We start from the raw sequence: 22,469 nt of genomic DNA on the forward strand, positions 1-22,469 counted from the left end.
CGCGAGAGAGGGAGGGAGCGGGAAGAGTGAATTGCAAAAAACCACCACATTTGGGGCATCAATTACAAAAAACCACGAGGTCGCTAATCATTTGCAAAAAACACCGCACATTCAGTAAACTTTTTGCTGTGTGCATTGATCGACCGATTTGCTTCGTTTGAGTGTGTTTCCGACAGATGGGCCCCGGTTTCACCCTACGTGGCATAACGGACGGCAAACGACACCGTCTGGTCGAGACGACTTGGTCGGCTCGCGTCGGATCGGCCGACCGCGCCGCCCCTAGTCCACTTCTCACTCACTCGCTCCTCTGCTCTCCCTCCCGCTCTCAACCTTGCTCTGCCTCCTCTCGTCTCTGCTCGCCGCCGTCCGCCATGGTGTCTTGGAGCGACGGCTCGAGCAGTGAGGACTCCGAGGTGCAGATCATTTCTTCCTACGACTTCCCTATTAAGGTCAGTTGGTTCCACCGGGACTGCATTTAGGGTTTGGATTTGGGCATTTTGGATTTAGGGTTTCAGCTCAATTTGAACCAGTACATTTGTGTTGCCCAGATCCCACCAACAATGGATGACCCGTTGTTCACTGGTGATGAAGCTATGTACCTAGGGTAGGGTCATGGACCTGTCCCAGCTGCCCAACCCAAGGACATCTCAAGAAGAAATCACCTTTCAATCGACTTGGAGGTGTTTCACTCGACAGACTCAAAGACACTCGACCAAGAAGCAATCACTCGACGGCCAGGAGACCTAAAGGCACTCCCCACGCTAACAGTCGGTAATTAAGTAGCTTTTATGGTCATCATAGCACTTTATTAGAGGCGTTACCAGTAATGCCTCACCTTAATGTATTTAAAACCCTGCGCAACTGAGGGCCAGAGGGGTCGAGCGGACTCTATATAAGCCACCCCCCTCCTCAGTGTAAAGGGTTCGCACCCCTGTAATTCATACACGCATAATCCAGTCGACCGCCTCCGGGCTCTGAGACATAGGGCTATTACTTCCTCCGAGAAGGGCCTGAACTCCTAAACCTCATGTGCTTACGACTTCTCCATAGCTAAGATCTTGCCTCTCCATACCTACCCCCTACATTATTGTCAGACTTAGAACCACGATAGTTGGCGCCCACCGTGGGGCAGGTGTTTTAGCGATTTGTTGGAGGAGTTGCGATCTTTTCCGATCCAAATCATCATGGTTTCTGGCGGAGTTTTGGTGGAGGGCCGCGAGATCCGTCTCGGCGCACTCACGTTCATCGCCGACGACTCCGCTTGGCTTCAGGAGGCTCCGCTCGACGTGGACGCACTCCCTATCCGCGGGGCGACGCACTTTCGCGCGTGCGTCCGCGGTGTCCTCTTGCGGCAACCGTCGACCCACTATCGGTCGGCTCCTGTGCTGTTCTCCCTCCCTATTTCCGCTGGCGCAAGCACTCCGGTCGGTCAAGACTTCAACGGTGGGTGAGACACGCGGTGGCACACCAGTCGGCCACCCCTCAATCGCGGCGATCGAGCCCGACGAATCCCTCTACGGCCTGTTCGACCTGTCGATTAGCTCCGCAGAGACCGCATCCGAGTGCGACAGCAGTGATCCGGCGGCGGAGGTTCTGATGGTCGATGGACCACCCAGTCCTCCTGGTTTTCCCCGCACCGACGGAGGCGCAGGTGGAGGCGACCCGTCGCGTCCCCATGAGGAATATCTCCCCGAGCCTCTCACGTCGCTGCAGAGAGAAGAACTTCGTCGGCGGAACATGGATGCACTGCACACTCCTATCGTTGGAGAAACCCCCGAGGCTCGTGCCTTGGAGGACGCGCGCTTGGCAAACTTGGCCGAGCGCGCTCGACTGGAGAACCTCCAGCGAGCACTCGACGAGCGTGCGCGACAACAGGTTCCAGAATCCAGTCGACGTCAGCTCTTTCCGCCCCCGCAAGTATATCAAACTCCGATTCAGAATTTAGCAGCTGCAGCCTGTATAGCAGAGTCGATTTAGCCTGCCCAGTCAGAGGCTGGCAGAGGCTTGCTGCAGATCAGAGCGTTACTTCGGGCAGCAGGAGACCAGAATTCCGTTGTTTCTCAGTCGTGGAACAGGATTCATAGCAGATCCGTTGCTGCAGACACAGTCTAGTCGGCTCATAGCCCAAGATCGCCCCTGAGGCGTGAGGGACGTGGGGACCGGCGTAATCAGTACGAGAACCGTGAGCAGTACGATCATCGATTCGATCGTGATGATCGACGTCGAGTGCCCACCCCTCCCCCGAGGAGCGGGTCGTATGCGCCTCGACAGCAAGATGACAGGCGCCCTCATAGTGTTGGGCGAAGGATTCCAGTCGACCCCAGGGAACCAGGCTTTGATGCGAGATCCATTCTCGTTCAAGGTTTGGTCGACAGGAATAGAGCTCACCGAGAAGGTCACGGCAGAGATGCACCTACCAGTAGCAGAGTACATGTTTCGGGGCCAGAGTGCTTTAGTAGAGCCATCAGGGCCGCTGTGATTCCTTCCAACTTCAGGTTGGCAACTAGAGTCAGTAAGTTCACTGGTGAGTCCAAGCCCGATACTTGTCTTGAAGACTACCGAGTGGCCGTCCAGATTGGCGGCGACAATGATGAAGTGGCCATGAAGCACCTACCTCTCATGTTGGAGGGCTCGGCCAGAGCGTGGCTGAATCAGTTAGCACCCAGCAGCATTTACACTTGGGAAGATCTCGCCCGAGTGTTTGTCACCACATTTGAAGGAACATGCAAGCGACCGACAGGGCTGACGGAACTGCGGTCTTGCGTGCAGAAGCCGAATGAAACTTTGAGGGATTACATCCAGAGATGGATCACGTTACATCACACGGTAGAGAATGTGCCCGACCACCAAGCAGTATGCGCCTTCAAAGAAGGCATCAAGTACAGAGAACTGAATCTGAAATTCGGTCGAACCGGAGATATGTCTCTGAATCGGATGATGGAGATTGCCACCAAGTACGCTAATGGTGAAGATGAGGATCAACCTAGGAGTGGCAAGCTTAAGTCAGTCGCTCAAGAAACCGGAGGAAATTCCAATCGGAAATAGAAGCGGAAAGCTGAGCCAGCTGCTCCTGGGGAAGCCTTGGCTGTAACTTAAGGAAAGTTTAAGGGGAAACCCAAAGGACCTTGGAACCCCAAGAAAGTTAAAGACCAGGACGGAAATGATGTGTTGGATTTTCCATGTCACATCCACACCAAGAAAGATGAAGAGGGTAATTTCATTTACCTGAAACATACCACTCGACAGTGCCGACTCTTGATCCAGCAGTTCCAGGGCAAGCAACCCAAAGATAAGGAAAAGGAGTCGGACAAAGTTGAGGACAAGGAAGATAGTGACGATGGATACCCCAGGTCAATTCCACCCTGATGATTTTTGCCGATGTTGAAAGCAAAAGTTGACTGAAAGTTATCAACCGAGAGGTGAATATGGTTGCTCCGGCGACACCCAGTTATCTGAAGTGGTCTCAGACTGCCATCACATTCGACCGGTCCGATCACCCAACGCACATTGCCACCCCTGGGAGACAAGCTTTGGTGCTCGACCCAGTTGTTGAAGGCACTCGACTGACCAAAGTCTTGATGGATGGTGGTAGTGGTTTCAACATACTATATGCTGAGATGCTGAAAGGGATGGGCATTCCGATGTCCAGACTCAGTACCAGCAACATGAGTTTCCATGGAGTCATTCCTGGGAAGAAGGCTGAATCACTCGGCCAGATTGCTCTTGATGTTGTTTTCGGTGATTCCAAGAATTACCGCAAAGAAAAGTTGATGTTCGAAGTTGTAGACTTCCAGAGTGCCTATCACGCTATTTTGGGCAGGTCGGCTTATGCACGCTTCATGGCCCTACCATGTTATGTGTATCTCAAATTGAAGATGCCTGGTCCCAAAGGTGTGATCACTGTTACGGGCAATCGGAAGAAAGTAGAAGAGTGTTTTCAGAAAGGCTCAAAGATCGTTGATGCTCAGATGGCAGTGGTGGAGCTGCAGGAATACCAGAAGACTGCAGACCCAAGTGATTTGTTGCGAGCCAAGAAGCCCGCTACAGAATCAGCTTTTCAGTCGTCTGGTGAAACGAAGACAGCTCACATCCACCCGACTGATCCCAGCGCTGCTCCAACTCATATCTCAACAACACTCGACTCCAAATAGGAAGAAGCGCTCATCCAGTTCCTCCGTGAGAACTGGGACATTTTCGCATGGAAGCCTTCTGACATGCCAGGTGTTCCCAGGGAGCTGGCTGAGCATCGCCTACGAGTCGACTCAAAAATAAAACATGTCAAAGAACATCTCCGACGGTCCGCCGTCCAGAAGAGAAAGGCTATTGGCGAGGAGGTGGCTCGGCTGTTAGTAGCGGAGTTCATCCGAGAGATCTACCACTCCGAGTGGCTCGCCAACATTGTCATGGTCCCCAAGAAGGACAAGTCACTTCGCATGTGCATTGACTTTAAACATATCAATCGGGCCTGCCCGAAAGATCATTTTCCTCTCCCCCGCATCGACCAGATAGTCGATTCGACTACGGGATGTGAGCGACTGTCTTTTTTAGACGCCTATTCCGGGTACCATCAGATCCGTCTATATGGACCTGACGAGGTCAAAACAGCTTTCATCACTCCATTCGGGTGCTTCTGTTATGTTACCATGCCATTCGGCCTCAAGAATGCCGGAGCCACATTCATGAGGATGATTTAGAAGTGTTTGCTCACTCAAATCAGTCGGAATGTGGAAGCATACATGGATGATACTGTGGTCAAGTCACAGAAGGGTTCTGACCTGCTGACTGACCTTGCTGAAACCTTTGCCAACCTCAGGAGGTATGACATCAAGCTTAATCCATCAAAGTGCACATTCAGAGTTCCTGGCGGAAAGTTACTCGGGTTCCTCGTTTCCGAACGGGGAATCGACACAAATCCGGAGAAAGTCGGTACTATACTCCAAATGAAAAGTCCTGTGCGAGTGCACGACGTCCAAAAGCTTACTGGTTGCTTGGCCGCTTTAAGTCGATTCATCTCTCGTCTCGGTGAAAAGGCATTGCCTCTTTACCGATTGATGAAGAAGTCAGACAAGTTCGAGTGGACTCCTGAAGCTGATGCAGCGTTTGCAGAGCTCAAAGCTCTATTCTCCACCCATCCGGTGCTTGCTGCCCCAATCAGCAAAGAGCCTTTGCTGCTTTACATCGCAGCCACGGGACAAGTCGTCAGTACGGTACTGACGGTCGAGCGGGAAGAAGAAGGAAAAGCCTTCAAAGTTCAATGCCCAGTGTATTATATTTCTGAAGTTTTGACCCCATCAAAGCAAAGATATCCTCACTATCAGAAGCTTGTATATGGGATTTATATGACCACAAAGAAAGTTGCTCACTACTTCTCTGATCATTCCATTACAGTCGTCAGCGACGCTCCATTGTCAGAGATCTTGCATAACAGAGATGCAACTGGTCGAGTGGCAAAATGGGCGATTGAACTCCTTCCTCTAGATATCAAGTTTGAGGCAAAGAAAGCTATCAAGTCCCAGGCAATAGCTGATTTCGTCGCCGAGTGGATTGAACAGCAACTGCCGACTCAGGTTCACTCGGAGCATTGGACCATGTTCTTCGATGGTTCCAAAATGCTGAATGGTTCTGGTGCCGGGTGGTGTTGGTCTCCCCCCGAGGGGATAAGCTCAGATATGTTCTTCAAATCCACTTTGATTCCTCCAATAACGAGGCAGAATATGAATCACTTTTATATGGGTTGCGCATGGCCATTTCACTCGGCGTCCGTCGCCTCATGGTCTATGGCAACTCAGATTTGGTGGTTAATAAGGTGATGAAGGAGTGGGAAGTCAGAAGTCCAGCCATGACTGGTTATTGCAATGCAGTGAGAAAGCTGGAGAAGAAATTCGAGGGGTTAGAGCTTCATCACATACCCCGACTGAAAAATCAAGCAGCTGATGATTTGGCAAAAATAGGTTCCAAAAGAGAAGCCATTCCCAGCAATGTGTTTTTGGAGCACATCCACACACCATCAGTTCAGGAGGATCCCTTCACTGAAGAGGCCCCACAGCCAAAAAGTGCCACGGATCCGACTGAAGTTGAAGTTCCAGCTGTGGTCGACCTGATCATGGAAGTCTTGGTCATCACTCCCGACTGGACAATACCGTACATCGCATACATCCTAAGGAAAGAACTCCCAGAAGACGAAGAAGAGGCTCGACAGATCGTCCGTCGATCCAAGGCCTTTACAGTCATAAAGGGACAGTTGTATAGAGAAAGCGCGACTGGAGTAAGTCAGAAGTGTATAGCACCAGAAGAAGGTCAGATGATCCTTGATGATATCCACTCGGGGACCTGTGGTCATCATGCGTCCTCTTGGACCATTGTGGCTAAAGCATACCGAGCGGGATTCTACTGGCCAAGGGCCAATGAAATGGCAAAAGAGATAGTCGACAAATGTGAAGGATGTCAGTATTACTCCAATATGTCTCACAAGCCCGCGTCAACCCTGAAAACCATTCCACTCGTCTGGCCCTTCGCTGTTTGGGGGCTGGACATGGTTGGACCACTGAGAACGGGCAGGAGCGGCTTCACTCATGTGCTAGTAGCAGTCGACAAGTTCACCAAATGGATTGAAGCTAAGCCTATCAAGAATCTTGATGCTTGCACTGCTATCAGTTTCATCAGAGAGTTGATATTCAGATATGGAGTTCCGCACAGCATCATCACTGATAATGGGTCGAACTTCGATTCCGACAAATTCAGGGCCTTTTGCGCCTCTCAGGGCACACGAGTCGACTACACTTCGGTCGCTCACCCCCAGTCGAATGGACAAGCGGAAAGGGCAAACGGCCTAATTCTCAAAGGACTAAAACCTCGATTGATGCGCGATCTCAAGCACGCAGCAGGTGCATGGGTCGACGAGCTTCCATCAGTCCTTTGGGGATTGAGGACAACCCCAAACCGATCGATCGGAAGAACCCCATTCTTTCTGGTCTACGGAGCCGAAGCAGTCTTCCCGAGTGACCTGCTTCACAACGCCCCCCGAGTCGAGCTCTACTCTGAAGATGAAGCAGAACAAGCCCGGCAGGACGCAGTCGACCTCCTGGAAGAAGAAAGAGAAATGGCCATGATCCGATCGACCATCTATCAGCAAGACTTGCGTCGATTCCATGCCAGAAATGTGAAGAGTCGAGCCTTCCAAGAAGGAGACTTAGTCCTCCGAGCGGATCAGCAGAAACCACACAAACTCGCTCCTACCTGGGAAGGCCCCTTCATAGTCACCAGAGTCCTCCACAATGGAGCGTACCACCTCTATAATGTCGATCGCCAGATTGATGAGCCACGAGCCTGGAATGCGGAGCTCCTCCGCCCCTTTTATACTTGAATTCTCACTCGGATGAGATGTAATAAGAAAAACTCCTGTAGTTTATTTACCAAAGACAAGAGCGTTATAATTTTCCCAGTGATTGTTATTGTTTTTGTTTACGTGAGAAATCCCCCAGTGGGTGGCTTAGCTGCGAATTCGTTTCGCCTAAGTTTGTAAAAATAATTTCCTACCGAGTGGTGAGCCAGCCTCCCACTCGGGGGCTTAGCTGCGAACCCGTTTCGCCTAAGTATTTGAAAATCCTACCGAGTGGTGAGCCAGCCTCCCACTTGGGGGCTTAGCTGCAGTCCAGTACTCGCCTAAGTTTTTGAAAATCCTACCGAGTGGTGAGCCAGCCTCCCACTCGGGGGCTTAGCTGTAGTCCAGTACTCGCCTAAGTATTTGAAAATCCTACCGAGTGGTGAGCCAGCCTCCCACTCGGGGGCTTAGCTGCAGTCCAGTACTCGCCTAAGTATTTGAAAATCCTACCGAGTGGTGAGCCAGCCTCCCACTCGGGGGCTTAGCTGTATTCCAGTACTCGCCTAAGTATTTGAAAATCCTACCGAGTGGTGAGCCAGCCTCCCACTCGGGGGCTTAGCTGCAGTCCAGTACTCGCCTAAGTATTTGAAAATCCTACCGAGTGGTGAGCGACCCTCCCACTCGGGGGCTTAGCTGCAGTCCGGTACTCGCCTGAGTTTGAAAAATCCTACCGAGTGGTGAGCGACCCTCCCACTCAGGGGCTTAGCTGCAGTCCAATACTCGCCTAAGTTTGAAAAATCCTACCGAGTGGTGAGCGACCCTCCCACTCGGGGGCTTAGCTGCAGTCCAGTACTCGCCTAAGTTTGAAAAATCCTACCGAGTGGTGAGCGACCCTCCCACTCGGGGGCTTAGCTGTAGTCCGGTACTCGCCTGAGTTTGAAAAATCCTACTGAGTGGTGAGCGACCCTCCCACTCGGGGGCTTAGCTGCAGTCCAGTACTCGCCTAAGTTTGAAAAATCCTACCGAGTGGTGAGCGACCCTCCCACTCGGGGGCTTAGCTGCAGTCCAGTACTTGCCTAAGTTTGAAAAATCCTACCGAGTGGTGAGCGATCCTCCCACTCGGGGGCTTAGCTGCAGTCCAGTACTCGCCTAAGTACGAAACACATCTCAACCCTCAAGGACGACGAGGTGCAGGTCGACTGCCACCTTCTCTTTGGGAGCTTCGCCACAAATACAACGTGCGCTCCATCGCCGACCCGCAAGGACGATGAGGTGCAGGTCGACTGCCACCTTCTCTTTGGAAGCTTCGCCACAAATACAACGTGCGCTCCATCGCCGACCCACAAGGACGACGGGGTGCGGGTCGACTGCCGCCTTCTCCTTGGGAGCTTCGCCGCAAATACGACGTACGCTCCATCGCCGACCCGCAAGGACGACGAGGTGCAGGTCGACTGCCACCTTCTCCTTGGGAGCTTCGCCACAAATACAACGTGCGCTCCATCCCACTCCGCAAGGACGACGAGGTGCAGGTCGACTACCGCCTTCTCCTTGGGAGCTTCGCCACAAATACAACGTGCGCTCCATCGCCGACCCGCAAGGACGACGAGGTGCAGGTCGACTGCTACCTTCTCCTTCGGGGCTGCGCCACAAATACAAAAGTTGTCTCGAGTGAAGAACGATTTCCACTCGACGAAGGATTCATGAAGATATTCAATGATAAACCAAGTTCAGATAAATACTAAAGGTTCCGGACCACAGATCGAAGTGCTCGGGCATTCAGCCCGAAAGAGTTTAACGGTTACAAAAACCACTCGACATTCTGAGGCAAATTTAAGGTGAGGCATAAAAGTTTGTTCACTCCGCGGGAGGAGGACGGGCAGGCTCGACGAACTCGTCTAGGTCGACGCCGTCGGCGCTCCGAGTGGCTGTAGCGATGAAAGTCTCCATAAAAGATCGGAAGTCATGATTCTGGGTGTTGACGACCTTGATTGCTGCCAGCTTATCTTGTCGCACCTCCTTGCAATGTACACGAACCAAAGACAGAGCCACATCAGCACCACACCGGGCAGAAGATTTCTTCCACTCCTGCACTCGGTCAGGGATCTCGTTTAGTCGAGTCATCAGAGACTCAAGATCATTCTGGAGCGTGGCCTCTGGCCAAAGTGCCGGGTCGATCCGTGATGTGGCGACCTTCAGTCGAGCCAAGTAGTCCACAACACCGTCGATGCGGGATTCCAGTCGGAGCAGATTCATGGCAGTTTCATCTTTCACGGGAGAATTGATTGGGTCCAAACCTGGCTCAATCCGTCCAGTCTCCTCCTCGAAGTTCTGGCAAAACTCTGCATTCACGATCCAAAGATAAGTCAATTTTCGTACGCTGAGTCGACAAAAAAATCAGTCGGAACAAAATGTGTACCTTCAAGCTTGATGAATAACTTCTTGGCAAGGCTCCTCAGATAGCTCTCCAGATCGTCCCTCCTGCGAGCGATGCCTTCCATCTTCTCGTACAGGTTGAGATTGTCCTTCTTCAAGCGCGTGCACTCCTTGTTGGTTTCGTTCAGAGTAGATTTTATCTTGGTATTCTCTTCTTCCAACTGGCCGACCGAAGCCAGTTTCTGTTCAGCCAGAGCGGTCCTGTCGTCAGCTTCCTTTCGAGCAGCAGCCAAATCCTGATCCTTCTTCGCCAGAGCTTCTCTCAGTTTTTCTGCAAAGAAATGATGCATGATTCAGAAAGAGCAGAAGGGTACTCAAGCCTAAGACAAACCAGTCGACAAACTCGTCTTACCATTGGCGCCATCCTTGGCCTTTTGCAACTCTGTCTTGGCCAGCTCCAAGTCAAGGTTCAGTTGGATCTGCTGTTTCTCCAAGTCAGCAAAGCGAGCTCCAAGATCACAAGATTTCTGCAATCAAAGAGGAGAAGTTATTTTACAGCAAAAAACGACAAAGACAATAAGTACTAAGACTACGGTCGACTGCCCGTAGTCCACCATAGTCTCGGGGACTACACCCAATGGGTGCACTTTGCGTTCCCCCACCGGCTTTGATCCCACTCGACCGGCCCGCCGGAGTCGAGTGCGGGAAGTAAAAAAAAGGGGGAGAGAAAGAAGAACTCAGACCACAGTCGACTGCCAGCAGTCGACCGCGGTCTCGAGAACTACACCCAGTGGGTGCACTTGGCGTGCCCCCACCGGTTCTGATCCCACTCGACCAGACCGAGTGGAAGAGACAAACTACCAGTTCGGTTTACACTCGACAAAATAAAAAGACTATAGTCGACTGCCAGCAGTCCACCGTAGTCTCGGGGACTACACCCAGTGGGTGCACTCAGCGTGCCCCCACTAGTTCAAAAATTCAATCGACGCACCCAGTGGGTGTACAGATGCAAAGATTTTTGGAAAGAGTCTTCAGATAGCATATCCTAACAGAACAAGCAGTGACCAACTAACCTGAACGTTGCTTTGGACAGCCGAGCTGGTGTCGTAGGCGGCCTGACTGGCGTCCCGCACCATCTTCATCTTCTCCATCATGATGCCCGCCTGGCGTATGGCTTCCTTGGCAGCATTCACTTCGTCCTCTGGGACATGATGGGTCGCAAAAACTGAAGGTGGGTCAACAGGGGCCTGAGCAGTCGATGAAGAAGGCAAGGCACTCCATAGTGGCACGACGAAGGTAACAGAACCCCGATTGGTGTCACCAGTGTCCTGAACGACTGGTTCCGCCCTCGGCGTCGACTGTGGCACCTTGCTTGCAGGAGCTTGCCTATTCTTCCTCGTCAAAGGTCTCTCGGGCTCTTCATCATCATCGAGGTGGTCAATAATGTTGGGAGCTGTGCAAAGTTCAATCGCCAAAATCACATCACCCAATGGTGCACATTGCAGTTGAGTCGACCAAATAAAGACAGAATGGCAGAAATCATACCCAGATTGGAAGTGACCACATCCTCCATTACCTCATCCTTGTCCCTGTAAGCTGAGGTCCCGGAAGTAGCAGCACTGCCAGTTCTAAAGTTCGTCTAGTTAAAACAAGAAAAACAAACAACGCGGGGCGTCGAGTGAATACAAAGGGAGACACTCACGCGGAAGCGACGGGGATGTCAATCTTAATCTTCGGCAACGCCTTCTGAGTCTTCGGCTCTGCAATTTTGGGATGCTTTGGCGCTTTTTCGGTCGGGGTTGGTGAAGAGATCCGAGGACGCTTTGAAGACTGACCAGCCTGAGCAGTCGCCTTTTCGCGGGCACTCGGTCGTTCTTGGTCAAGCTTGGATCGCCTCTCCCTGCGAGGAGGCGACTCGACTTCTTCTTCGTCACTTGAGTCATCGCTTTCTCCGTCCCCTTCACCGTCAGAAGTCCATTCGCCACTGTCGCCGCCGCTCGCCTCGCCTTCCAGTTCTTGCTCTTGCTCTCCGTTGGGCATTGAATACATTTTGATAAGGGCCTGAAAGAAAGCAGGAAGAATAAAGTCAGTCGACGCGGTATAGACGGCTGCGCGAGTGAATTCAGATTACAATCAAAAGCTCGGAATCGGACCTTCTCTGGTACATGGGACTGGTCGAATGGAGGAACTCTCCTGGCTCCCCTGGGGTTGTCCTTGTTTCCGGTCATGCCCGGCAACCACTTCTCTAGTGTGTCGTCATCGACCTCCTCTGGGTGAATCCGAATGGAGTCATCAAGACCCGAATACATCCACATCGGATGGTCTCGAGCTTGAAGAGGCTGGATGCGCCGCTGAAGGAAGACCTCCAAGAGATCCATACCGGTGACCCCGTCATGGATAAGCTGGACCACTCGCTCGACCAGCACCCTCACCCGCGCCTTCTCCTCCGGGAGCACCTTCAAAGAGGAGGGTTTCCTCACTCGGTCCATGGTAAAAGGAGGGAGGCTGGTCGACTGCCCTGGCGTCGACTGGTCTTTACAGTAAAACCAGGTCGACTGCCATCCATGAACCGAGTCGGGAAGAATCATGGCCGGAAAGGAACTTTTCCCTCTCATCTGAACACCAAGACCCCCGCACATCTGAATCACTTGAGTTCTCTCATCACTCGGATTGGCCTTTTTCACCGTCTGAGAGCGACAAGTGAAAATGTGCTTGAAAAGACCCCAATGAGGCCGGCAACCCAGGAAATTCTCGCACAAAGAAATGAAAGCGGCGAGATAAACGATTGTGTTGGGAGTGAAGTGGTGGAGTTGTGCCCCAAAGAAGTTCAGAAATCCCCGAAAGAAAGGGTGAGGAGGCAAGGAAAATCCACGGTCGACGTGGGTGGCAAGGAGAACGCGCTCACCCTCCCGAGGTTGCGGCTCGGATTCCTTCCCCGGAAGCCGCGCCGATTCATGGGGGATCAGCCCTCCTTCGGCTAGGTCGTCGAGATCCTCTTGGGTGATCGTCGAGCGGATCCAGTCGCCCTGGATCCAGCCCTTCGGTAGGCCGGTCCGCGAGGAAGATCCGCCCCGACTGGTCGCCTTCCCTTCGCCTTTCCGTCGCTTTCTTCGCCCGCTCCAGAGCCGCCGTCTTCTCCTTCCCCATCGTCACTGGCGAGACGTGTACCGAGCGGTGGCGCTGGGGCGAGAGCGAGCGCGACGAAGGAGGCTGAAGAGGAGAAGAGATAATGGAGACGCACTGTTCAAGAGACCCCGGTCCAACGCCTTATATGAGGCCGCTTCCGAGTGGCTGACTGGTAGGCCCGGGCGATACGTGGTGAAAAAGGTGGCGCGGGGATCGAGGCGGCTCCGCCCTATCCCATCAGATTACTGCGGCCTTCCCCGTCCTGCGCGCTTCCCAAAATTCGGATCCCGCGAAATCTGCGGGCAGCAGAACAACTTGTCAGACCGAAGATCTCCTCCACACCGTCACTCAGAGCCTCTCAAGTAAAGAAACTCACTCGACAAAAAACTAAGAATGGATCAAGGCGACTGAAAAGGAAGTTGCTGTCATCACTCAGGTTCATTGATCCGAAACAAGATATGCTCATAGCATGAAAAATGAGTCGGAGAAGTGCTCAACTCCTTCCCCACTCAAACCTCGATCCATTCGGGGGCTAATGATGAAGCTATGTACCTAGGGTAGGGTCATGGACCTGTCCCAGCTGCCCTAACCAAGGACATCTCAAGAAGAAATCACCTTTCAATCGACTTGGAGGTGTTTCACTCGACAGACTCGAAGACACTCGACCAAGAAGCAATCACTCGACCAAGGTCCAATCACTCGACGGCCAGGAGACCTAAAGGCACTCCGCACGCTAACGGTCGGTAATTAAGTAGCTTTTATGGTCATCATAGCACTTTATTAGAGGCGTTACCAGTAATGCCTCACCTTAATGTATTTAAAACCCTGCGCAACTGAGGGCCAGAGGGGTCGGGCGGACTCTATATAAGCCACCCCCCCTCCTCAGTGTAAAGGGTTCGCACCCCTATAATTCATACACGCATAATCCAGTCGACCGCCTCCGGGCTCCGAGATGTAGGGCTATTACTTCCTCCGAGAAGGGCCTGAACTCGTAAACCTCGTGTGCTTACGACTTCTCCATAGCTAAGATCTTGCATCTCCATACCTACCCCCCTACATTACTGTCAGACTTAGAACCACGACAATTGGTTCGCTGACGATTTGAGGGTGATGTGCGAGCATGGCAAGCCAGGGAAGAAATGTGTTGCATTCCAGGGGATAAGCACTGGGAGGAGGTTCATTGCCTGTGCCGTAGAAGTAAGTTAGTAAATTAGTTGCAATGTGAAACCTCTCCTGTGTAGTATAGTTCATTTGTTCTGGGGTTAACTGTTCATGTTCTAGGGTTTACTGTTCATTGCTCATAGTTCCTGTTCATGGTTCATTGATATTGATTTATGTTCATAGTAACTGTTCATGTTAGGAAACATGCTCACAATAATTGTTGTTTAGTTTTTTGAGTTGAATTGATCTAACTGAATCTGCACCTTAACTGTAACCTGAACTTAACTGAAAATGTAACATGTGACAACATGTTTGAACTACTTTATTTTGTATTGCAGGGAGTTAATAACTGTGGATTAGTGCAGTGGGTAGATGAGGAGTGGCCAGATCATCTGCAGAATGCACTCCACAAATTGTGGCTTATGTATGAGGATAGCATCCAGGCCAATAAGATGGCATGCCTTGAGCATTCATTTACTGTGCACAATCTAGCACAACAGAAAAAAGAGTTGCAGGAGACTTATGAGAACCTTGTTGAAGATGTGAACAACCTCTTGGATTCTCAGGATAATCTGCCACATGAAACTGATATGAATGTTGCTGACAGCAGCATGGAAAAGGATGCTGAGATCAAAAAATTGAAGGCAGTTGTTGATCAGTTGAAGTGCATTCATGTTGCTCAAGCCAATGTCATTAGGAATTTGAAGTTCAATCATCTGAAAGAGAAGGAAAAGATGAGCTCTGATAAGAGGACTTTGGAGTTTAGCTTTGCTGACCTGAAGAAAGAGAAGGAGAAGCTGGATTGTTACATTGCTGAGTTGACTAAAGAGAAGGAGAAGTTGAGCATTGAGAAGAGTACTTTGCAATGTGATGTTGCTGACCTGAAGAAAGCAGGTGAAAGTAACAAGAGGAAGCTGAAGGAAATCAAGGGTATTTGTGGTGAAGAATAAATTGTGCTGTCATATGACCATGTGGGTCATTGTCTTTAGTTACTAGCTTTGAACTATGGCTTGTAATGTGTTAAGTTTGAATCTGTTGAACTAATTTACTTATGAAGCATTGAACTATGGCTTGTAATGTGTGCTAAATTTGAATCTGTTGAACTAAGCTGTGAAGTATGGCATGGCATGTAATGGGTTTAGCTTGGATCATTTAATGAAGATGTTTGTAGTGTTATTTTTATGTTGGTTTGTGATGAAAGGTCTGTTTGTAGTTTGGATCCTTCATTTAGTGGTTGGTCGACACCAAGACACCCGAAGTGAAAAAAATGGTTAAATTAAGGTTGGTCGACGCCGAGACACCCTAAGTGATAAATTTGCTTCACTTAGGGGTTGGTCGACGCCGAGACACCCTAAGTGACAAATTTGCTTCACTTAGGGGTTGGTCGACGCCGAGCCACCCTAAGTGACAAATTTGCTTCACTTAGGGGTTGGTCGACGCCGAGCCACCCTAGGTGACAAATTTGCTTCACTTAGGGGTTGGTCGATGCCGAGCCACCCTAAGTGATAAATTTGCTTCAGTTAGGGGTTGGTCGACGCCGAGATACCCTAAGTGAGAAATTTGCTTCACTTAGGGGTTGGTCGACGCCGAGCCACCCTAGGTGACAAATTTGCTTCACTTAGGGGTTGGTCGACGTCGAGCCACCCTAGGTGACAAATTTGCTTCACTTAGGGGTTGGTCGATGCTGAGCCACCCTAAGTGACAAATTTGCTTCACTTAGGGGTTGGTCGACGCCTAGCCACACTAAGTGACAAAAATGGTTCATTTAAGATTGGTCGACACCGAGCCACCCTAAGTAATAAATTTGCTTCACTTAGGGGTTGGTCGACGCCGAGCCACCCTAAGTGACAAAAATGGTTCATTTAAGATTGGTCGACGCCGAGCCACCCTAAGTGACAACAACATCATCATCATTAATATAAAATCCTAAATAGCTTGATGCAACAAAGTCTAAATGACAGCATCATATTCAACATAATCATTATCACAGTCTACTTGACATCCTCATGCATAAAAGTCTTGATCACAACCATAATTAGGTAACTTACATAGTGCCATCACAAAGTAGCCAAAATAGGCTGAATTAAACTGGTTTGAACATGATAAACTCACAGCTGTTTTGAACATCACAAACTTGAAATTGTTTTCAACATCACCATCATGAAATTACTTCTTCTTGCTGCCCTGGGAACAATTGAACCACTCAGATATCTTGTAAGAAGGTTTTCTTAGCCTTCCAGTACCTGAAGCTCTAGGTGGTATGAATGTTTTCTTTGCAGCAGTAGAAGAACTTGGCCTAGAAGCACCATCAGTAGATGAACTTGGCCTTCTAGCTGCAACAGTAGATGAACTTGGCCTAGAAGCAGCAACAGTAGATGCAGTTGCTCTCCTAGTTGCAGGAGGAGCTGATGGAGCTGGCCTAGGTGCTCGTGGAGCTGTAGTTCTTGCCTTGGGAACTGCTGGAGCTGATGGAGCTAGCCTAGGTGCTGGTGGAGCTGTAGTTCTTGCCCTGGGTACTGATGGAGCTGCCCTTGGGGCTGATGAAGCTGCATCAACTCTTCCGTTTTCCTGCAGTGTAAACATACAAAGATTAGAACATAGTATAGGAAATATAATCATAAACTGAATTTTTTGAAGTTTGGACAATTAACCTGATGTTGGTTCCTTCTCATTGCAAGGGCTGGCTTAAGATTTTTGTGGCAGCTAGTGTACCTATGCCCACTAAAATTGCAATTACTACAAGTGATTGATGCCATCCTAGAAGTATCCTTGGGAGCTGGCTTCTCAAACTGATTCTTTCTCCTCTTTGTATGCTTCTTTCTTGGCTTGTCTCTGAAAACAGGTGGCTCTATGTCAGGGGTCCCAGTCTTTGGCCATAGATCAGGCCCAGGCACAGGGTAGACAATTGGACTGTAGGCTTGTTGATACATTGGTTTCTTGAAGAAAGCATTAACAAAATCTTCTAGATGTAGTTTAGCCTTGTTAATTGCAGAAACACCATGATTGCAAGGAACCCCAGTCATGTCCCATTTTCTACACCCACATGTGTAATCTTTCAGATTTACTGCATATGTGCTTTCTCCACTTGCAACCTGGTATAGATCAGGTCCAGCCTTGATTGACTGACAGAATCTGGAATGATGTTTAGCTTCTTCCAGCTTTTCAGCATATGTTGGGCATATCTGCCACTTAGCTGTCTCTGTCTTGGTCCTATTGGCATTGAACTTAACTAACAATTTTTTTCTGATCCCATCAACCATGGTTTTAATTGGTTTTCCTCTCACATCAAGTATCATTTTATTGAATACTTCACTTATGTTGTTCACAACGAAGTCAGTTTTACAATTTCTGTCCATGGCATGTCTAGCCCATGTATGCTTTGGTATCTTACTAAGCCATTTCCAAGCTGCTTGACACTCTTTTTTCATACCATCCATTGCTTGATTATATCCATGCTCATTATATGAATAACTAGCCTGATCCATGTATTTCTTTAACTCTTCACCTCTAAAGCCAGCTGTTTGGAAGTTCTGATAAATATGTCTAAGGCAGAATCTTTGAGGGCAATTTGGGAATACATTGGTTATTGCTTTAAGCATACCCTGTGAAAGTAAACTAATGTTTGAATATGATGCCAGAAGACACTATTTGTAAGTACTAAGCATGTTCTAATTTGCACTATTTGTAAGTACTAAGCATGTTCTAATTTGCACTATTTGTAAGTACTAAGCATGTTCTAATTTGCACTATTTGTAAGTACTAAGCATGTTCTAATTTGCACTATTTGTAAGTACTATGGTGTATGAGTTACCTTTTGTCTATAAGATATGATAGTGTAGTAGCCATGCTTCCCTGACTCACCACCAAGAGCATACTTCAGTTGTGTTAGAAACCATGACCAGCTGGCAGTGTCTTCCTTGTCAACAATTGCAAATGCAATGGGAAATATGTTGTTATTACCATCTCTACCAGTTGCAGCCAGTATTTGCTGCCCTGTGGTCAACTTAATGAAGCAGCCATCAACACCTACAGCAGAAAATTTCACATTAGTACTAGGACAACATAAATGATTGTGTTCACACAAATTAATATAGGTACCTATGAAGGGTCTGCAACCATTTAGGAAACCCTTTTTGCAAGCATTCAGGCACATGAACAAGCCATGGAAAATGGGCCTTCAATTGCTTTGTTGTAACAATGCATCTACTTCCTCGATTGGTATCCAACACAGCTTGGAGGTAATCCCTTATCCTTGTGTATTGTGCCCTTTGATATCCTTGGACAACACTCTTAGCTGCTTTCCTTGCTCTGTAGGCCATGTGAATGGACACTTCTATTCCAAGTTTATTCTTCAAATTGGCTATTATGGTCTGGACTGGTGTGTTTATGTCTGCCCTCAACTGTTCCTCACACTCATGTGCCAACCATCTTGCAGTCACTTTGGTGCTCTCTCCTACAGCAGCACAATTGTGGTACAAGCTCATCTTCTTTATACAAAAAGTTTTCTCATGTGCTATTTGAGAAGCAGCAATGACAAAAGGACAGTCTTCTGTACTGCAAACTGCAATAACTCTATCTAAGCAGTTTCTATGAAAAGAGTAGTTCCTGTTTTGTGAGATGTGAAATGTAAGAAGTGCTCTCCTGAATTGTTGGACATCTAGAAAACAAAGTTTCTTCACAAATTGTTCTTGTGGGTTCTCCCTCTTCTCATCATACCAAAGCCTAGGCTTCTGCTTTCTGGCCCTGCTCTTCCTACCATTTGGTTGCCTAAATGTTGGAAGCCGAGCACCATCATTAGCATCCTGACTTAAGTCACCTGGGTTGCTCTCTTCATCAGATGAAGGTATCCAATCTTGCTCTATGATTTGTTCAAGACTTCCATGTGATCTGGTTGTTGGCCCCTTCCTCTGGCTTCCTCCTGTGTTGCTGCTTCCTCCTGCACTACTTCCTCCTATAGTGCTTCCTCCTCTCCTACCCTCCTCAGCTTGCTCATCCTGTCCTACCTCCTCCTCTCCTGCTTCATCCTCCAACTCCTCCTCATCTGGTTGATAAAGCTCTTCTACATCAGTGTCTCCTTCAAAGTGATTGAGAGGATCAGCTCCATGCCTCTTCATTGCCTCCAGCCTAGCTATTATGTCTTCATCTTCTAAAATCTCATTGTCACTATCACTGTCAGTGAACTCTTCAGCAAGCAGCTCTGGAAGTTTTCTCTTTGCTTCCTTGTACTTCTCCTTTTGTTTTTTATTGGTCCTAAACTTTTCAATCTCTTCATTCCTCCTTTGCTCCATCATCTTCTCAATCTTCTCTTGATCTTGGTCTGTCTCCATGAAGTACTCATGCCTCTCACTACCATAGTCCAATGCAAACTCTGGTTCACTTGGACCCTTTAGCTTCAAACATGAACTCTCCTGGGTGTTCATGGCCTGGATAGGCTGTGGTTGGGGCTTAACTGGACTGGGGAAAAGAACTCCTGAAGTATCTACCTCATAGACAAGTGGTACACCTAATTCAGACAAAGGGACCTGCTCTTCATAAACATGACCAATGTTCAAGTCAGCTGGTGTGGGTGCATCACTTCTCATAACTGTAATGTTAACCACATTATTTCCTTTACTGCATATGTCATCCAACATTTCTTCAACCTTGTCATCATCAGTTAATTCTTCCATTCCCGACACCCCAACTCCTGGATCTCTGACATAATACATATAATCTCTTGAACTAAAGCCTTCCAACTCTATTAGTGCAATAAGATTCCAATATGTTATGTCTGATAAGCAAATGGTTCTTTCCAAATTATCTCTATCAAAGAAATGGAATCTCACTTCCCATTCTTCATCATCCAACCTAGTTCATTTAACATAGTTGTTAACATTCAGATAAAACTTGTGTTGAACAATACAGATAAAATTCAGTAAACCTAGTGTTAAACAATTCAGTTAAAACAACTGACTATTGAGCCATTATGTTCAAAACTAGTGTGCAATTGCAGTTGAAACTACTGAGCCATTATGTTAAACTAGTGTTAAACTTAAGTTAAAAACATCTTAGTTAGCAAGACTGAGCAGTGCAATTATGTTAAACTACTAACCAGTTCAAATTCAGTTAGCATGACAGAATAAATTACTGTGTAAGTTGAAAACTAGTGTTACAGCTAATTTGCACTCCAAACCATTACTGTAACCCAATAATCCTAACCCTAGAACCCAAACATTACAGATAAAATTCAGTTAGCATGACTGGATAATTAAAGGCAAGCTAATTTGCAGTTCACTAACATTACTGTAACACAATAATCCAAACCAAATACCAACAACATAATCCCCAACTCTGTACTTGTCCTAGAACCCTAACCCTAGAACCCTAACCCTAGAATCCAGATCGGGGAAACAGGGAAACAGTGAGGAGGGGGAGAGGATGGATGCTTACACCACACCGCCGAAGGAGGATGCAAAGTGCTGGCTGCCCGTCGGATTTTCCTTCACCGCCTTGGCAAATGCCCTAGCCGCCGTGTACTGCGGGTCCGGGGATTGGGGAGGAGGCACCGCCTGAGAAGGATTCGAGCTCCCGCAGAGCTCCAGTGGATCTCCATCACTACCAGCATCACCAGCGGAAGCGCCGCCGCCGCCGCGGCCGTCGCCGCCGCCAGGTTTCGCCTTCCCCATTGAAGCCCCAGGGAGAGCAGAGGAGCGAGTGAGTGAGAAGTGGAGTGGGGGTGGCGCGGTCGGCCGGTCCGACGCGAGCCGACCAAGTCGTCTCGACCAGACAGCGCCGTTTGCCGTCCGTTATGCCACGTAGGGGGAAACCGGGCCCCATCTGTCGGAAACGCACTCAAACGAAGCAAATCGGTCGATCAACGCACACTGCAAAAAGTTTTCTGAATGTGCGGTGCTTTTTGCAAATGATTAGCGACCTCGTGGTTTTCTGCAATCGATGCCCCAAATGTGGTGGTTTTTTGCAATTCACTCGAGCGGGAAAGAGGGAGGGAGCGGGAGAGAGGGACTCACCAGGGCCGCCGCCGTCGAGTATCCCAGGGCCGTCGCCGTCTTCCAGTAGCCGCCGTCGTCTGTCGCTGCGTTCGTGAGCGAGAGAGGATGAGAACGAGCTCCTCTGTTCTGGTCAATCGAGATGTAAGGGCAAATATGTCTTTTTTTGTGAGACCCATATGACAGAGGGCAAAATAACAAACATCCAGGTAAAAAGTGTCATGAGATCAAATACAAAGTAAAAAATGGCAAATAGTCAATGTACCAAGTAAGGGATGGCAAATAATCAAATTGCCCGTGGGAACGAGACAGCGCGGGAGCCAAGCGTGCCATGCCGATGCCGTGCAGGGCGCACCCAGCATAAGTTATAGGACGCCATGCCGATGCCGTGCATGCTGCAGAATCTATAGGTAGCACGGCGAGAGAGAGGCCACGCGCGCCGCACCGGCGCGTGTGCCCCAGGACCCCCCGTGCTCGAGGACCATCCCGCTCCCGCCCGCTGCGCGCCGGAGCGCCGGACGGACCGCGGTGGAGTACGTGGGGAGCCGGCCGCTGCGGATAAGGCTCCGACCTGGCGCTGCTGGTGGATGCGCGCGGTGTTGGGTGTTCGGGGCCGGGCATGGAGCGGGGCGGATGGCGACGCCGGGGCGCCGAGTTCCAAGCCAACAGTGGATTGTACCCGTACTAATTATGCTATGCGTACGTCCGGGCGAGGGCAAATGAATGCTCTGCCTGTCCCCGAGACAGGGTGAAGAAGCTATGGTCCGGCCGGCCCGTGCCTTCAGCCCTCGGGTGGGCGCGCCACGCCCACGCATGGACCATGGGCCACGGTACACCGCCTTGCTTTGCTTAAGGTGAAGGTGAAGGTGAACTACCCACACGGACCATGCTTTGGCTATCTCACAAGCTTGGGTGTTTCCTTTTGATTGGAGGAGATGATAGGGTTTTAGCGGCTAATAATGGTGCTTATCCTCCTGCAGGGACAACAATGCATATCTTTTTAGAGGCTACCACCAGTATATTTTAGTACTTCCTCTGTAAGCTACTATAAGAGCATTTAGATCGCTATCTTCGTAAACTAACATAAGAGCGTATAGATCATTACTCCTTCGTAAACTAATATAAGAGCGTTTAGATCACTACTTGCTCTTATATCATTTTACAGAGGAAGTGCTAATTTATAACAAGCTTCAATGCACGCGCCATTATTTATTTCTCCACGAGAGAATGACACTTGGCAAGTCAATGGATTGAACTACTCATGTTTCCCTCTCTCGTTTTTTCACAGCAGAGGAAATTGAAATCATCATGCTGGGTATACCGAAAATATGCTATAATTGTTCCTGAACAGGAGAATATGTTTGCCACATTCCACACATTATACGTCGGCGGTGGCCATAGTCGTGTTTGTGTGGACGTAGCTATAGTTATTATTAGTATAGTTTTTCATTTGGGGCCGCACATACGACGACTCCGCTAGAGTTGCTCCAATGATACTCCCT

The 22,469-nt window shown here is 49.2% G+C and overlaps 3 protein-coding genes across 3 annotated transcripts; 1 reads left to right on the forward strand and 2 right to left on the reverse strand.

Moving 5' to 3' along the window:
- Positions 1 to 371: 371 nt before the first annotated feature.
- Positions 372 to 14,931, forward strand: LOC125553379 (uncharacterized). Its single transcript, XM_087520035.1, has 4 exons — positions 372 to 449; positions 13,895 to 14,017; positions 14,320 to 14,460; positions 14,497 to 14,931. Exons 1-4 carry the CDS (start codon positions 372 to 374, stop codon positions 14,929 to 14,931), a joined length of 777 nt encoding a protein of 258 aa, XP_087376161.1.
- A 1,216-nt stretch (positions 14,932 to 16,147) lies between these two features.
- Positions 16,148 to 17,530, reverse strand: LOC147974418 (uncharacterized). Its single transcript, XM_087520037.1, has 2 exons — positions 16,633 to 17,530; positions 16,148 to 16,549 (listed from the first exon to the last, which is right to left on the reverse strand). Exons 1-2 carry the CDS (start codon positions 17,464 to 17,466, stop codon positions 16,148 to 16,150), a joined length of 1,236 nt encoding a protein of 411 aa, XP_087376163.1. The 5' UTR covers positions 17,467 to 17,530.
- Positions 17,531 to 17,774: 244 nt separating this feature from the next.
- LOC147974419 (uncharacterized) lies at positions 17,775 to 20,781 on the reverse strand. Its single transcript, XM_087520038.1, has 3 exons — positions 20,411 to 20,781; positions 18,189 to 19,828; positions 17,775 to 18,007 (listed from the first exon to the last, which is right to left on the reverse strand). The coding sequence occupies exons 1-3, from the start codon at positions 20,644 to 20,646 to the stop codon at positions 17,775 to 17,777; spliced, it is 2,109 nt and encodes a 702-aa protein (XP_087376164.1). The 5' UTR covers positions 20,647 to 20,781.
- Positions 20,782 to 22,469: the final 1,688 nt, after the last annotated feature.

The sequence above is a fragment of the Triticum urartu genome, chromosome 4A (assembly GCF_056163025.1).
Source record: "Triticum urartu cultivar PI428250 chromosome 4A, HENAU_Tu73, whole genome shotgun sequence".
NCBI lineage: Eukaryota > Viridiplantae > Streptophyta > Magnoliopsida > Poales > Poaceae > Triticum > Triticum urartu.